This window comes from Prionailurus bengalensis, chromosome A1 (assembly GCF_016509475.1).
Source record: "Prionailurus bengalensis isolate Pbe53 chromosome A1, Fcat_Pben_1.1_paternal_pri, whole genome shotgun sequence".
In the NCBI taxonomy this organism is placed as follows: domain Eukaryota; kingdom Metazoa; phylum Chordata; class Mammalia; order Carnivora; family Felidae; genus Prionailurus; species Prionailurus bengalensis.
Window position 1 is genome coordinate 11410142 of NC_057343.1, and position 18171 is coordinate 11428312.

Sequence of the window (18171 nt, forward strand, 5' to 3'; positions counted from 1 at the left end):
TCGGTATGTGAATGAAAACTGGAGAAATCTCACAGCCCCAAAGATACGCTGTCCAAACTCCATTTAGCCCCTCTTTCTGCCTCCCTCTTCCTAACCCCATTACAGAAGACAATTACTTACCCTTTTCTTTACAGTCCTTGTAGACAAAGAGTCTATAGACATAATTGCTCAGAAATACTGACCAAGGTGCTGTGTTACCCAACCCCTGGGGGGTCCTAGTCACCAAAATACATTGTTGGGATCCAGGGGGCCCCACGGAGTTCTGCACAGAAACAGGCCTGACGCCATGTTTTTTACAGGTAGATTAGTGGTCCTTTGATGTCTTTCAGAAATACTTAATACTATTATTGTACTAACAAAAAGTTCAGATAGGTTATGGTACCGTTAACGCAAGGGCAATAGAATAAGAGCCAAGCTAAGAAGAGAGTAAGATAGTTGTGTCAAAAGTCCTCATGAAGGACAAATACTAAAAGCTAATACTAACCCAACCTTGAGTTCTTCAATAGCCAAAGTAAAAAAGAAAAGTACGGTGAATTTTATAACTTGCAGTGTGTAAAAATAAGCAAAAATGATTCATTGGAAGCTACTAACAGAAACTACCCTAAATTCAAAGGAGAATTTTATCATGTAGGTGTTTTTTTTAATCAAACAACAAAGTGAAATATATTTTTATTAAAATTGCTGTTCATAGCAGTTTGTCAAATACGCAGAACCAAACTCCATAAGTGTTTTCAATGCATCAACCCTTAATAAAAGCTTATTTTTTTATTTTGTACTTCCATGAGGGGCGCCTGGGTGGCTCAGTCGGTTAAGCGGCCGACTTCGGCTCAGGTCATGATCTCGCAGTCCGTGAGTTCCAGGCCCACGTCAGGCTCTGTGCTGACAGCTCAGAACCTGGAACCTGCATCAGATTCTGTGTCTCTCTCTTTCTCTGCCCCTCCTCTGCTTGTGCTCTATCTCTGTCTCTCAAAAATAAACAAAAAAAAATTTTTTTTAATGTGCTTTAAACAAAAAAAAATTTTTTCTTTAAATGTGCTTTAAAAAAAAAAAATTGTAGGGGCCCCTGGGTGGCTCAGTCGGTTAAGCGTCCGACCTCAGCTCAGGTCACGATCTCGCGGTCCGTGAGTTCGAGCCCCGCGTCGGGCTCTGGGCTGATGGCCCAGAGCCTGGAGCCTGCTTCCGATTCTGTGTCTCCCTCTCTCTCTGTTCCTCCCCCGTTCATGCTCTGTCTCTCTCTGTCTCAAAAATAAATAAACGTTAAAAAAAATTTTTTTAATAAAAATAAATAAAAAATTGTAGTTCCATGAAAGGGTTTTTCAAAGAGAACCAAAGCAATAAACTTCAAAATGCATAAATTTCTGGTGATCTGTGTTGATACAGGGATAGAGATTAATAATCTACCAAAAATTACCTAAGTATTAATTTGAGCTAAGTCAGCAGAATAAAATTTAGAAAAATATTTTGTCCTTTTAGTTTTTCTCTTATCGGAGCTATATTCATGATATATTTCTTAGACATGTACCTTTGATATTAAAGGGCCATTTGGTCTACTTAATCCTTCAAATTCCTCTAAAGCCAGGACCCAAAATTATTTTCTTTAAGCCAGGAAAGCAAAGGAAAATAACAGATTTTACACTTAGGAGCCAGTTTTTACTCTTTTTATTTTTTTATTTTTTATTCATTTATTTATTTTTTTTTTCTTGTCAAGCTAACGCTTTGCTGCACTATGGTTTTGGTCTCCTCCAGAGTAAGAACAGTCTGGAAGGGGCTTGCTGCTCTTGTTCACCTCAGCTTCAAAACATCTGCCCAACTCTCCTTTAGATGTATCTCAAAGGGAAAGAGAAGGATTGTCATCCATTCTGTAATTCTTCCTGCCCGGTCCCTCCAGAGCATGATTATAAAACCAACATATACCATATATAGTTCTTGAGCTCTCTGTCCGTGGAAATCTCCAGACGTGGAATTAGATCTGGACTCTGCATACACCATTTTTAATGTTGCATTTATCAGCACAAATGTGATTAAAGAACACCTTCAGAAGGTAATAGGCTTGTCACTTTACTCATCTCGTAAGTTCGGTCTGATGTAGACAGACTGAGCAGATGTCCTAGATGTTCTGTTTTATGGATTCACAAAGCAATAGCCCAATAGCTATGACAATAATGTTTGAAATACAGAGTTACTGGGGGAAAGATGACTGTCAGAAATCTGCTGCATACATTTAAGAAGTGCATAAAAGCAGAGTCATTACTGTCTGTTACATTACTGTGTTCAGTAAATCTAAATCAATGATGCAACGTTCTGAGGTTATATACCCGGGACAAGGCAGGCATCTAAACGGAACATCGAGACTTTTTCCTAAAGCATGCCTTTTTCTCCATACACTGGAGGATAGCAATAGCCCTGAATTTCCCAGTGTTCTAGAGGGAAATAAAACACTGATCTGTGGTCAATTAAGGCAGAACACCCAGTCAGTAATGAAGGAGAACACACCTGCTGTGGTTTGAATTTTCCAGATATTTTTAGATGGACTTAATTCTTTGCTTTGGCAGCATGTATATTAAGTAGATAAAACCTGTTTATGTCATTTTATATAAAATAAATATAGACATAACACTTTATCAACACTTCTCCTCAGCCACACTCTTGCCCCACATTAGAGGCCTTTGGATAATAAAAACGCTGTTGATTTGAAAGCCTTTGGTGCCCTGAAGAGAGAAGGAATTCTAGAAATTCAAGGTAGAAATATAATAATTAATACCTTGGTGGTTAGATGTCTCACGGCTTGGGAAACATTCTTGCATTATTTCTTTTGATTCCCACAACAATTCCAGTGAAATAAAGGGTGAACTATTTATTTTTCCTTTTTGGCAGGTGTGGAAATAGGGTCCCTAAGGAGATACGGGACCTGGCCAAGGCCACAGAGCTAGTGAGGGAGAGCTCAGTCCTAAAATCACCTGTTCTCCTGCTCAGAGACAGTATGGCACTAGAAGCATCCTTATATTGCCGCCTTCTTGTGGTTGACACTTGACAAGTTGTATAACCCTACCCACCCTATTTCCTCACCAGGGACCTTTTCCTGAAAACCTTCACATCATTTTAAGGGATACTGTAAAGCTGACGAAGCCCAAGATTTGTTATGAAACCATTTTTGTATATTTCCAATTCTATCTACATTGACTTAATCAGCAATTACGTATTGGCCACCTACCATGTGCCAGGCAACCATGTGAATAAGAGGTTCCTATTTATTCAGTGCCATTGCTATTTTCTTTCTAACCAAATGCTATCTCCTAGTTCAATTCAGATATTAGCCTGAAAGCGAGACTTGAACCTGTGCTCCTGAGCAAGAGTGACTACTAGCCCTCTCGAGAAAAACAAAATGTTAGGGGTACAATTTTTCCAGGATTTCTTTAGGAAAAGCGTCATTGGAACTTGCTGCCAAAAACTCAACCACTATGTGTTTACGAGTATGTGTTTACGAGTAACAGCACATACACGCACGTGTCAGTATTTCTGATGGTTGTTCTTGTATTTGAAGGTTTAGTAATGTCATCAGAGCCCACACCCGCCTAGAGTCAAGATACAGCAATAGCTCTGGAGGATCATATGATGAAGATAAAAGTAAGTACCAGCAGGATGTGGGGTTTCAGATGGAATGCAGGTATTTGGAGAGTAGAAAATGAGGGTTTTGATTATTCTTCTTCTAATGACTAAAAAGGGACCCATAAATATTAAGTAACCATGTGATCCGACTGTGCAGGTAAGCATAGAGTCAGCATCTTAAAGTAAAAACAAACTCCACAGTGGGCAACTCAAAATCAGAAAACCTCAAACTACAGCCCAAATCTGTACTTTTATATTCCTGGCGTTTTTTCCTTGGTGATGCATCTGGGGAAAGGCTAGTAAGAAATTGTCCATTTGAGAACAGATGTCGCAGCTCAATTTTTCAACCTATCTTAGAGCATTTGACCTTTAAGCTCTGTGCGTCAGCTCACCCTGGGGAGGATCGGTTTTCACCGTGAGTCTCTCAATGGCATAGTCTCAGTAGCCAAGTGAAAATTACTAACCTGGGAGATATAATTGTCACAGGAATTTCTTCGTACCCTGAGAAGGTGGGAAAACCAAAAAGGTCAATGCATTCATTTATTTTGTTTAAGCCCTGAACGGCTTCTGTGGGTACGGAGCAGGTAAAGGGTATCATATGGTCACAAGTTACAGAAATTCTGGAACCAAAGAACACTTCCTGTGACATTTCAGTATGGTGAGGGAATCAGTAAACTGTCTGATGGGATTTATTTGTCTGTTTTGGTGGAAATTGTAAATGTGATGGTATTTCATGAATTACGTTCATTTTTTAAGTCACTTCATAGGACCTTTGTAGCTGTTGTTTTGATTTGTTTTGTTTCTATGGAAAATGTGCCAACTGGGTAAGAGCTAAGTAATTCCAATGACAGAATATTTCAACTGTCCTTACTCTGCTTCTTAATGCACAGACAGGCAATTCTCCAGCATTGAAAATACCAATGGAAGGGATGTCTAAAATCCATATCTAGTTACCATCCTCTAACTTAGGTTAAGTTTCAGCTATGTCCCTATAAAACTTCTTACTGAGGTAAGATAAAGCTGTTTGTATTTTCACCTTTTCCTGTGCCCCATCAGGGGACTGTACCATCCAAACACTGGATATTTGCATCTCCTGAGCACCGACCATCAGTTTTAGATGGGCCTAGATTTTACAGAGGAGGAGAGTAGTAGTTGAGAAATGGAGAGTTGTTGGTACAAGAAAAGTCTGGTTGCTGTGCGATATTTCAAATTTGAGGACAAAAAATTTGCATCATAAAAAGGTGAAGCAGTCAAATCCTGACCCCCCTCCCTCAGAATGTGCCAAGCCTAACAAAACATAACACTCCATGACTGTGGATTTATGTTGCTCAATTTTTGGTGCATTAGTAAGACCTAACAGTTGCTTTCTGAGGCGAATCCTGACCTTGCCCCCAGAAACTCCCTTCCCTGACATCCCAGAAGTGGGTGGTGTCCAAGCACCTGCCCTTGTGGGGAGCTTCAGTCTTCAGAGTAGGAAGACACCCCCTCCACCCACTCTGCTAACTGGTTAGTCGGGAATATTGCTCTTTGGCAGTTGATTCCTTTAAAGTGTGCCTCTTTGCTCTGGCTCCCAGACATAGAATTTGATAGAATCACTATAATAAAGAAAGAATTATTTTGAAAATATGTAAATAGTGAATTTTAGGGGATAATTATAATAATAATTATGTCATTATATAAACTCAGACCACTGGCTTTAGGGACAAAAAGAAAAAGTAATGAAGTATTTGTGAAGGGAAAAACAAAACCATTGTGAATAGTTGTAAAGGGTTAAAAAGAAGTCTAATGTTATCGTTATGGCATCTACTTCACCTAGAAATGTTTTTTTATAGATTTGTTTTGCCTACATAAACAGCATTTTAATGGGAAAATTTTGGCACAGAATTTGAATTCATTTGAGTCATGTGTCAATAATATGCTTTACATGATTACGGTTATTGACCAAAGAAGTTCCAATTCATGGCATGTTGTTACGGAACTGAGAGCTTATATTTTAAATTACTCATTATAAGAGAAAATGAAATGAAGTTACTCAAACAGATCCTCCCTTATCACAGAAAGTCCAGAACATATTAAGGTCCTTTTCCAAGTGTTTAAGTAATAGACCTTGACTCTGGCTGTCTGGAGGGTAGCACCACATCTAATAGGGGACAAATACCCTTAGGGCTTTGGTAACTGGGTTCTCCCTGATGTATTTTTGGTTCTAGCTACACAATGAGGGATATAGCCTATGCTACAAGAAAAACAAAGATTGGTAGGCTCAATTCGAAAACCTTATGGCCAGCCATCTGGTATATGTTAAGGGTGATTATTTTCTCCCTGAATTCCTGGAAGGATTAGTAGAGATAGGAAGGGTAAGGAGAAATCAGGTGAGATTTCTAGTGGCCTGAGGCTTCATAATCTGGGTTTACCCAGATGGAAAGACCATGTGCAGCCTCTTAAAAGTATTTTCTATTAAAAACAAAAATAAAAACAGACAAACTATAGTACCTTGAGTAAAATGGACCAGAAAACTGATTTAGACCTAGATCTATAAAGATCTTCCTATTAATATTATGTAAGCTGTTTTAGAGCTACTTAAAATACCTGGATTATTTTCCCAGGCCATATGTTAGTGTATGTGTCTCCATAATAAGGCTACATCTAGTTAGGCTGGATAGCAGCTGAGTCCTAGTGGTTTAGACCTGACTGTAGAAAACCAGTTTCAGGCCAACTTACTCCTAATCCAACCACCAAAAATCCAACACATTTTTGCTGATGGGCTGTGTACCTGAGAACATCATTGAAACAAAGAAAATTATGTCCTTTCCTAACAGAAATATCACAAGTTTCTTTTTTCTTAATTCTTTGGTAGGCTCCCCATTTTTGTTCTCCTTTTAAGTTTCATTATAGAGTAGCTGATTACTTAGGAGTACATTTTGCAACCAGCTTATCCTGGATGGTTATTCAGGATGTTGATTTGCTGAAAGTGAAACATCCTGTAGGTAGTTTACCCGGATGTCTGAGATGAGATGAGGAACTGTCACACCCGCTTTACATTTTTTTCTGGACTAAAACTGTTGTGGCCTAGCTTCGTGGCATAGAATTTATAGGGTTCCAGTTGCTCGATTTTTGGTGCATTAGTAAGACCCAACGGTCGCTTTCTGAGGCGAATCCTGGCCTTGCCCTGGAAACTCCCTTCCCTGCCATCCCAGAAGGGGGCTGTGTCCGAGCACCTGCCCTTGTGGGGAGCCTCAGTCTTCACGGTAGGAAGACACCCCGTCCATCCGCTCTGCTAACTGGTAAGCCCAGCCTTCTACAGGGGACCAGCAGCCTCGAATCTGTGACCTCTCACTGCCTTTCAAGAGTGCAGCCAAGAAAAACTTTATTTGGGAGAAATTGCCTAAAGCTGATCTAATACATCGTTCTTCTTGGATACACCACAACTCTCCAGATTGAGCCAGCTTGTCTGAAGCCATGTACCTGGCTCATATCACGTGACCCCAAGAGGAAATGTCGTCTTTGAATGCCACCCGCCTCTATGGAGAGCATTATAAAAAAAGAGCGCCATCCTGAGTCTGGCTAGAGGCTTATCAATTTTGTTGACCTCCTAGAAGAACTGGCTCTTGGTTTCGTTGATATGTTCTATTATTGGTTTGTTTTGGTTTTTAGTTGCTGTATCATTTATTTCTGCTCTCATTTTTATTATTTCCTTCATTCTGCTGGATTTGTGTTTTGTTCGTTCTTTTTCTAGCTCCTTTAGGTATGAGGGTAGGTTGTTTTGAAACTTGTTGCTGTGCTTAGTTTAAAGATATTGTTGAGGAAGTTCATTCATTCAAAAAATACTTGTTGATTCCCTGCCACATGTCAGATACTGTTCGGGGAACTAGGGAAACAGCAGCGAACAAAAGAAAGTGTCCGCTGTCGTGCAGCTTGTTTGAGAGTCGGAGGAGGCAGTCAGTGCTGGGGAATGGGTGATCTGTGCCAGAAAGGAAAATTAAAGCAGGGTGAGAGACGGAGGGGACTTCAAATGATTGGGGATTTCCTGGAAATCCTCTGCAATAAATTGACGCTTGGGCGAAGGCTTGTGTGAAGTGGAGGAGAGAACCACGTGGCTCTCCAGGACAGCTCTGCGGCCAAAAGGAAAGCTAGAGGTGAAGTCCCTGAAGCTGGGTGGTGCCGAGCGTGATCACAGAACAGCAAGAAAGCCCAAATGACTGGCGTGGCGTGGGCAAGGGTGCTGGTGGTGGGAGATGAGCCAGGGGAGAAACAGCAGGAAGACCGTGTAAGGCCTTAAAGGCCATGGTGTAGAGTTTGGACTTCATTCTGAGTGGAGAGGGGAGCCACTGGAGAGTGTGAAGCAGAGAGAAAGACATGAATGAACTCCTGTTTTAAAATGACTGCTCTGGCTTCTCTGTGGAAAAACAGACTGTAGCGGGGCCAGGACAGAAGCAGGGAAACCGTAGGGAAGCCATTGCAGTAAACATGTGAGAGAACACAGTGTCTTACCCTGGCAGTGATGGAGATGGTGAAAAGTGGAACTATTCTGGATATGTTTTGAAGGTACAGCTCACTGTATATGATGCCAAGCTACCTAACCTCTATTTCCCTTCTGTCAAGTAGGGGTAAGAGGTACCCATTACTGGGCTATTAATTATTAATATAATGTACAACGCATAGAAAAGTGCCTGGTACAAAGTAGGTATTCCCTGTGTTAGCTCCTAATGTATTTATTTTTATTATTACTATTATCCTCATCATGATTATCATGATTATGAGCTGGATGCGAGATGTAAGAGAAACGTCACAGATAGCTCTAAGGCTCCTGTCCTGAGCAAACTGGAAACATGGAATTGCATTTTACTGCAATGGGGAAGACTGGAGAAAGCCCAAGTTCTCGCAGTGATGAGAATGATTTAATGTCTTCTTTTTGCATGTCTGTATTTCCCATTGATCTGTAGTGCGTAATTGTATATTAGATTATCAAAACATAAAGGGACTAAAAAATCTGATCAAGTAATGCTAACCCATTGATCCTATGATTCATACTCACCAAATGGGATGGTTAGAGAGTTATTTTTACTAGCCTAAATTTGTAAGATTCTGTCTACAAACACCAAATAGGGAAGACAAAAATCATCACTCCCTAAAAATAATGCACGCTTGTCTTTCTCACCCTATAGATGACCCGATTTCTCCGTATACGGGCTGGCTGTTGACTATTACAGAGACCAAACAGCCACAGCCCTTACCCATGCCTTGTACTGGAGGATGCTGGGCCCCCCTGGTTGACTACCTCCCAGAGACTATCACTCCCCGGGGACCCCTCCACAGGTAAGTAGCATTTGTGGGTAGTGGGAAGTGACTGCTTAGATCTGACTGGACTTTTCTTCCCGTGAGAAGAGGGAGATCATTCCAGGTCCTGTCAAATGAAATGACCTTTGAAATCAGAGGGACCATGCGTGACTTTAATTGCAGTTCTCAGCACATTTGGAGCGTTTGGTTGACTAGCAACCAATGTGCAAAGCTGCCTTGTAACTCAGAAGTTTTTCTTGATGTAATCTGGATGTGGATATGCATTCTGTGATGATTTTTAGATCGTGAGTAACTGGAAAAGAGGGCCCTTTTCTCCTCTTCCTCCCTCAGCTCTTATTACCTAGCAACGAGTGAGACTCCCTATTTTGTGATTAGCTCAGCGAAAGTTTCTTCTTTCTGTGGAATTCTGTGCTTTTTCGGAAAATAAATTCCATTCCCTGGAATAAGCGTCTCACATAATTCTTCAGCAGGGCTCAAGAGCTGTATTTAATTGTGACTTAATGATCTGCAGTGTGTTTCCATCCTCTTCAGAAGTTACATTAATTTCACCATGTCATTGATTAGGTGCAATATTGCTGTAATTTTTATGACTGAGATGGTGGTGGATCACAGTGTGAGAGAAGATTGGGCTCTTCATCTACCATTATTACTCCATGCTGTCTTCTTAGGTAAGACTGGATCGAAGAGGAATTCTGGACTATGGGGTCAAAACCCTACAGACACAATCCAGAGAGCTTTCCTTTTACGTTGACGTCCTGCTTTCCACAGTTCTGAAATATTTAGTCTCTTCCATTTTTCATCGCTTCTATGTGACATCTGCTCTACAATCTCAGTTGATCGGTCATTGCTTAAAATTGCCCTATTTCTGCACTATACAGTGGTACCTCGCTAATGCTATATCTATAAAGATATCCGAAACATATTGCACCTCTCTGAGGGTCTTTGGCTAGATGTGATCGATTTAAAGCTGTGAGATACTGTCCGCACACAGACAGAAAGAAGACAGAGCGCAGCAGGCCAAGCACTGAGATTTTAAAATAGCCAAATGGTAAAATAAAAATGGGAAGAGGAACAAGCCAGGGAGGCTCAGAAGTTTAGTTAGAGAGCAAGGAACAAAATTAGAATCCCTTCAGTTAACAGGGAGACCCAGGGAAGAGAACATCCCAGGAAGGAGGAATGCTAACCATGTCAAAAGCTACTGAGAGGTCAAGAAAAGTCCATCTATCAGCATTTTATGAGAACATTTGATTTAAGGAATAAAGCATTTTTCCTAAGCCCAACTTCTTTATGTTGGTAACACAAACAATAACAAAGAAAACTGAACATTCTTTCAACATGTTCCTCCTGAGTAACTTGGAATCTTTACTATCCCTGGAATCTAAACGAGCTTAAAACTTGTTTATACTAAGAGATTCCACTTTTTGTTCCAGGTTTGGACCATTACCGGCCTGAAGTCTTTGAACACAGCAAAAAATTGCTTCTTCACCTCTTGATTGCCCTCTCTTGCAACAGCAATTTTCATGCCATTGCTTCTGTGCTCCTGCAGACTCGAGAGATGGGTGAAGCTAAGACTCTAACAGTTCAGCCGGCTTATCAACCGGAGTATCTCTACACAGGTAACAAAAGAAGGAATAGCAGAGACCCTGAGACAGAATCACAATACGAAGATAACTGAAGGTATCTGTGGAGCCCAAATTAACTTCTCTAACGTGATCACCACCCCCCTACGACTTTCCGAGTGAGCAAGTAGGAGCACAATAAATATGCACCATTTCACTTGATGTTAACTTGGTTCTCAAAATCCTTCAGTATTGAATATTTTCAAATGTCTGTTTCCTTATTATTATGATTGCTGCTCTCATTAAATATGTTCCTACTGATACATTGAAAATTATGTCCTTCGGCCAAGAGCATCAGTCTAAAACACTGAAGGATGGGAATGCCCAAAACAGTGACCACCCCCATCACCTTGAGAGCAGGTCATTGCCAAGGTGCCAGGTGTATCGCTGTGGACCTTCTAGTTCCCCTGAAGGAATTTTCACCCTCTTAGTGACTGCTTTTCCTGGAAAGCACCATGGGTGGAAGTCTACTAAGAACCATGGCTGTTTTGAAACCAAAATGTTCTTTTTAGAAATAAGAACAGAAAGCATTAGATGAGTCATGTTTGAGTCAAAGAAACTACTCTGCTGTGTCCAGCTATTCATGAAAACTTTCCTGAAAGAGTTGACCAGTGGGTTTCATTTAGAATCAGAACGTTTAAAATACCTTAAAATGATAGCGAACTAACATTCCTGAACATTTTGTACGTTGCATTGGTGCTGGATATGGTATGCCACTTCATATGTCACCGTATACTTTATTCATCACCCTGAAGACGATGTTCCTTTTACTTAATACTTGTACTCAGTGCTGTCTTGTCCTTTGACAGACACTAAGATTTTCCTCTGGGAAACAAATACTGCGTTACCAAGTCTGAGACATAAGGACTACTGACCTCAGTTTAAGCCCTTTATTTTAAACCAACCTGCACTTAATTGAAAAGAACCCATCAACAGCCACTCAGTGACACAAAACTCCTCACTATAGACGTTGAATTAAAAGAATCTGAAGACTTCTGGCTGTCCTAATTCCCCAGGATAAGGATGTATTCCATTAAGCACATGGTCTTAGACTGAGAACATTGCAATGCCCGTTAAGTTGTATATCTCTGAGTACATCAGTTTTGCATTCACTATACCACTCTTGTGGCATACAGTGGGGCTTTACAAAACAAAACACAACGTACCATAGGCAAGACAAACGGTGGAAGCTAAAATGATTGAATCTGTAGCACACGTGGCATACGAGTACAAAGGGTTTGGAAAATGTCTCCTTTTCATAAACATTGATTAATTCTTACTGAACACCTACTTTCAACTGCGGTTGCTCTCAAATCCAAGCTAAAAAAAAAATCGAGGCTAAAAAAACCTGTGTGCTAGAAATTATTGTCTTTATCTTATTATAATAGGAAAGTTAGCTGCAGAGAAATTACATAGACTCCCTGAGATTGCACAGCAAATGGCAGAGATGATATTCAGGCCCAAGGCTTCTCCTGTTTCAGTGTAACTTCAGACACACCAGAACTATGTACTTTTTGCAATTATCAGGTAGGAGAAAAGGGATGATGGCGTATCTACATTTTCAAACCAGCACCACCCAGGGATATAGAACGATAATCAAATATGAGGTGGGGAACAAACATAGTATTTGTTGATACCGTATTTCTTTGACTACCACGAGACACACTTTATCAAAACATAGCAATATCCACATCATATTCACAGTTGTAAGCACATTTACTCAAAACATAACATCTATTATTAGGTGCTCGTATCCTCAACACTGGTACCATTTCACATATTTAAGTGGTCGAATACGCAAGAATAATTTACTAACAGCACAGTTGGGTCCAGATGTATAGGGGAACTGTCCTTCGGCCTGTGCACATATGCATGTGTGTGCACACAGACGCACATGCACACGCGCACACACGCATACACCACTTCTTTTGCAGAAAGCATCAATTCAAACACCAGGCTACAAAATAACAGATCACACTCCTATTACCCAGTACACTCTGGTTTACACAGCAGTGCAACTATTCCACAAGCAAGGAAAAACTATCAGTCTGGTTTCATCATAACCATAGTTGAAATCAAATGTTTTCTCCAAGAGATTCAAATAACTACACCCTCCTGTATGCTCACCTCCTAACCTCGGTAAGCACCCTGCCTAGCACATTCTACCTTGACCTTCTTATCCCACCAGGTGGCTTTGACTTCCTGAGAGAGGACCAGTCGTCCCCAGTGCCAGACTCGGGGCTAAGCTCCAGTTCCACGTCCTCCAGCATCAGCCTGGGGGGCAGCAGTGGGAACCTCCCGCAGATGACCCAGGAGGTGGAAGACGTGGACACAACCGCTGAAGCGGATGAGAAGGCGAACAAGCTCATTGAGTTTCTGACGACCAGGTAGTGAGGGCTCAGGGGACACAGACCTGTTTTTAGGTTGGTCTTTTGGGGAAGTGGCATCACTTTAGAACTTGACAGATGAAAAGGCGAGCCCGTGATTTTAGCAAAGCCTTCTTTTCTCTTCTAAATTGCATCTGCTGGAGTCTGTGTACAAGGCAGATACTGGCAGAAGTCTGAGATCCCACTGATGGCACAGTTGACAGGCAGGAGGTTTCGTGTAGAAAGACAATGCAGCAGATGGAGACAGGACACGGTAGCGTCCCACGGTGAGGACGACTTTAATCATCTATTAGAGCTGCCGGGATCTGGGAGTTCTGAGACTTGGCAAAGAACGTCCTCTGGAAACCAAATATATTAGCCACGGTCGACCCAGGAGCAGCTGCGGAGGGGACCATTATCTGCTCTTCTCATCCAGAGCCATTTATAAATGGAAGTCAGAAACAATAGGAAGCATGATGGGAAAGGAAGCAAACTAATAATCAAAATCAAGAAAAGCTGCAAGCAAGCAATCCTGTCTTTTCAGCTCTTCTTCTGGTTCTTCCACTGAACAATTTAGCTTGTAAGGCTTCAGAATGTCTAGCACCCTGAGGTGCGGTATTTGCATCAACAAAATCATGCTGGGGCGCCTGGGTGGCGCAGTCAGTTAAGCGTCCGACTTCAGCCAGGTCACGATCTCGCGGTCCGTGAGTTCGAGCCCCGCGTCAGGCTCTGGGCTGATGGCTCAGAGCCTGGAGCCTGCTTCCGGTTCTGTGTCTCCCTCTCTCTCTGCCCCTCCCCCGTTCATGCTCTGTCTCTCGCTGTCCCAAAAATAAATAAACGTTGAAAAAAAAATTTTTTTTAAAAAGAAAATCATGCTTACCTGGGACTCTATCGGGGGGAGGGGACCCTATCCTTTCTCATTAATCCCAGAAGTCTAGTCTGTATAGTTGTTATCTGATACCCCCATGATCTTTCTTTCTCTCGGGAGTGCATCAGTTCATACAAAAAATGAAAAAAGAGCATTTTCTTTCCTCAGTTAATGATTCAGAGTATTTGCAGTTCACAGCTCAATACAGGACTTAATGAACAGGAAGCTAAGGAGGGGGTGCCTAATGGTAACTACATCCAGGATATTTCAGAGATCTGAATGGTCTGTGGGGAAGAAAAGTGTGCTCACCACTCAACACTGTCAGTACCTTGCATTGGGAAGAGTGTTCTTCTGAAATTCTCACCTCTGGCTCCATCCTGTTCTTTCTGTTGAAAACCAAGTAGATAACAGAGGACGCATCTTCGGTTCATTTCTACAGTATTTGGTAGTCTAATGATATGATCCTGATAAAAGCATTATCTCTGCAAATCTAAAATATACAAATGTCTAAGTCTGTATTCTAATTAACATTTTATATCATTTTATTTGACAAACATGTAGCACCTGTTTTGTATAAACACCGTTCTGGTGAATTGAGAGGTTTTAACTTGGTGAGTAAATTTTGTGAGGTTTTCATTTTGTGAGTAAAACATAAGAAAAAATATGCCTCCGTGAATTAGCTAGATCCATTTTGAGTATGCTCTTAAGCTTTACCAGACTGAAATTTATGCCCACATTAACCACTAAACTTTCAAAATCACATTGCACCTTTGGAGTTACAACTGCATAGGTGGTTTTTAAAATACAAAATGATTATATTTAAGTGATTATATTTTTAATGTTTTGTATGTTTTGTTTAAGGGCATTTGGTCCACTTTGGTGCCATGAAGACATCACACCCAAAAATCAAAATTCAAAGAGTGCTGAACAGCTTACTAATTTTCTACGTCATGTTGTATCCGTATTTAAAGACTCCAAATCAGGTACTTTATCCAGTTTCCCCAAATGCCACTTTCACCGTTTTCTGTAATGGAGCATATTCTTCTCATTATAACCACACATTATACATACATACAAACATATCTACGTATGCATATGTGTAAATATATGGTTCTATATTTGGCACCGACAGCAGGAGAGTATTCATAGGGGAGCCTTGAAGCTTATTTCAAATGTGCCTAAGTGAATGATTGTTAATGTCATATATTTTTGCGTTATGCTCTATCAAATAATTCCCAGAGGTCACTGTTCACCTTGCTGCGTTTACCTCACTCAATTTAAACTACTCCCTCTAATATTAATTTTGTTTCGAGAAGGCCATGACACAACACACGCAGGAAAAGATGTTCAACATCACTGATCATCAGGGAAATGCAAATCAAAACCACAATGAGATATCACCTTACACCTGTCAGAATGGCTAGAATCAAAAAGACAACAAATAACAGTGTTGGCGAGGATGTAGAGAAAGAGGAACCCTCACGCACTGTTGGTGGGGATGTAAATTGGTGCTGCCAATGTGGAAAATGGTACGAAATTTCTCCCCCAAAAAGTAAAAATAGAAATATCATATGATTCAGTAATTTAGCTACTGGGTATTTACCCAAAGAAAATGAAAACACTAACTTGAAAGGATATATGCACCCCTGTGTTTATTGTAGCATTATTTGCAGTAGCCAAGATACGGAAGTAACTCAAGTGTCCATCCATAGATGAGTGGATAAGGAAGATGTGTGTGTGTGTGTGTGTGCGTGCGCATGTATGTGTTTGCATGTGTGCGTGCATGTATATAGTTATAGATATGTATTCATTCCATATATATTCCATTGATACAATATGTATATTTTATACATAATGGAATGTATATAACAGAATATATAATAATGGACTGTCATACAGCCATAAAAAAGGACTAGATCTTGCCATTTGTGACAACATGGATATACCTACAGGGCATTAAGCTAAGTGAAGTAAGTCAGATTGAAGAAAAAAATTGCAACATGATTCTACTCATGTGAAATCTAAAAAACAAATGCATTAACAAAAAGCAGAATCAGACCTATAAATAGAACAAACTGAGGGTTGCCAGAGGGAAGGTTGTAGGGAAATGGGCAAAGTGGATGAAGGGGAGAGAGAGATACAGGCTTCCAGTTATGGAAGGAATAAGTCACGGGACTAAAAGGCACAGCATAGGGAATCTAGCCAATGATAGTATGATAGTGTTGTAGTGTTGTAGTGTTGTATAGTGATAGATGGTAGACACACTTGCGGTGAGCATAGTGAAACATACAGAGAAGTCGAAGAAGTCAAATCCCTGTGTTTTACACCTGAAACTAATGTGACATTGTGTGTCAAGCATACTCAAATTTTGACATTTTACAAAAAAGCAAAGGCAGCCATGAGTAATAAATCTTACTGACTGTATTCAGACTCAACTGTGAAAAACTGTCAGATTTGAAAACTGGTTTAAAAAAGAATTTTGTGATAAAATGTCTTTGACTTTGAAAGTATTTGCTAATAATTCCTGTGCTGATGATCATTCAATATTCTGAACACACTGTGATTCTTATGTAGATTATAATAACATCAGGATGTTTAAGCCCTTAGCTACATACCATTAAGATTCGACTTGGCCTGGGCTGATCTGTGTGTGAAATTTAAATCTGGTTCCTCAGCGTAATGCAACAACTACCCCTACCTTTTTTCACACACCAGGCTGACCAAATGAAATACAGCTCGCTAGCTTTCTCAGCTGCTCTGATAATTAGCACATCTCACAGTTTGAAACATTCCAGATTAGCCACATCTCTTCTCATTATCAGAGGGTGCTTTCTAAAAAAGCAAAAAATACTGATAAACTGAAACGGAGTTTCTCATTTCAGGAATAGGAGTGACATTTCTGGTTTTGAGCTTGTTTGGGAAAGTTTGTGAAATGTCACCACCTCTTATACTGCTATTTCCCCCACTTAGAAGTCACTTAATAGTTAGTTGAATATAACCCAAAGGAAGAAATTTACTGTTTGTGTACAAACCCTTAATTGGCTTAAAATCTTTGATTGCATGAAGACGATGAAAATGAGAAAACTCATGAATCCCTGTACTGTTTTCCCAGAGGATGCTTAGAGTCTGAGTCTTTTCACATCTTGCCCCAGACATTTTTACTCACTACAGTTTCTTTATACATTTCTGCTCTCGGCCTGTTTCCACTGTAGCACAATAAAATATGTTCCTGGAAACACTTGTATTAAACAGGGTAGCATAACTGCTACAACACACAACCCCCAAAGCTCAGAGGCTTAACACAGTAGAAGGTTACTTCCAATCACATAACAGTTCAGTATAGAGTTGAACTGTTCAGTTTAAAGAGACTTTAATTTAGATAGCCTCTCTTAAGGACATTGGCATAGTTTGGCAGGCGGCCTTCCACATGGTGCTTCAAAGACCTTCCTTCTGTGGCTCTGATCACCTCGGCTCAGAGGTCCTCAGCCCTCTTCATCCAGCCAGCAGGTGGAGGAAGAGAGTGAGTGGAGGATTACTCAGGAGGAATTTACACCACACGTGGCTCGAACGTGGCTTGAACGTGGCATCCATGCTTCTTCCCACATTCCACCAGCCAGAACTCAGGCACAAGGCCACCACTGCAAGAAAGGCTAGGAAGTGTAGGTTTGCTGTGTGACACATTAAATAGCCTTTCTTAAGGACATTGTCATGTCATTGGTGGCACTGTCACCAAGAACATGGTGGGGTGCTATAGTCCTACCAGTATAGTTCTAGCCGTCAGGTCCATTCTGATTTCAATAAGTTTTGTTTGTTGACCGAGGATCTAACACCACACATAATAAAATTAAGTAGGAAAATGAAACAAAATAAAGGTACAAATTCCATTTTGAAACACGATCCATTCATAAATTGTGAACTGCCTATATGGGTTTAATCCTGTATTTCCTACCTTGAATATGCCTAAGTCCATTTTCCAGGGCCCTTTGTTTGCTCTGTAGGAACATCCTCTCATATAATCCAAAGGTCCCTAGGGTCAAACAGCCAGGCAGCAGCTAAGAACAATGACATTAAATGCTCCCTCCTGGTTCACTTTCATGTGACCATCAAATGTACCACGAATCCCCTAGATCACAGAGACAGCCAAAATCACTGTTTTCATCTTGTCCTCTGACTTTGTAGTCAGTTTTTCTCCTGCAGAGAGGCACAGCAGAGAGTACAGATCAATGGCCCAGAGTTCAATCATGTGCTTTACCTTACATTTTCACTTCCTTCTGATCAAGTGGTTTCCTGATGACTGAGATTACCTTCATGCTATTGGAAGAACCAATATTCGGGCGAGAGTTGAGATGATGGTTGCCTTCTTGGCAACATCTGCATTTCAATATCTGCATATTCATAGACTATTCTGTAGAGCAAA

The 18171-nt window shown here is 40.7% G+C and overlaps 1 protein-coding gene across 9 annotated transcripts in view; it reads left to right on the forward strand.

Annotated features, from left to right (window-relative positions):
• FRY (FRY microtubule binding protein) overlaps positions 1-18171 on the forward strand; it is a 445796-nt gene that overhangs the window by 366856 nt on the left and 60769 nt on the right. For all 9 annotated transcript variants that reach the window (XM_043576463.1, XM_043576388.1, XM_043576406.1 and 6 more), the window contains 6 exons: positions 3542-3624; positions 8769-8919; positions 9466-9569; positions 10332-10517; positions 12709-12907; positions 14616-14737. In XM_043576463.1, coding sequence (XP_043432398.1) covers positions 3542-3624; positions 8769-8919; positions 9466-9569; positions 10332-10517; positions 12709-12907; positions 14616-14737 — 845 coding nt within the window. The remainder of the gene's footprint in view (positions 1-3541; positions 3625-8768; positions 8920-9465; positions 9570-10331; positions 10518-12708; positions 12908-14615; positions 14738-18171) is intronic.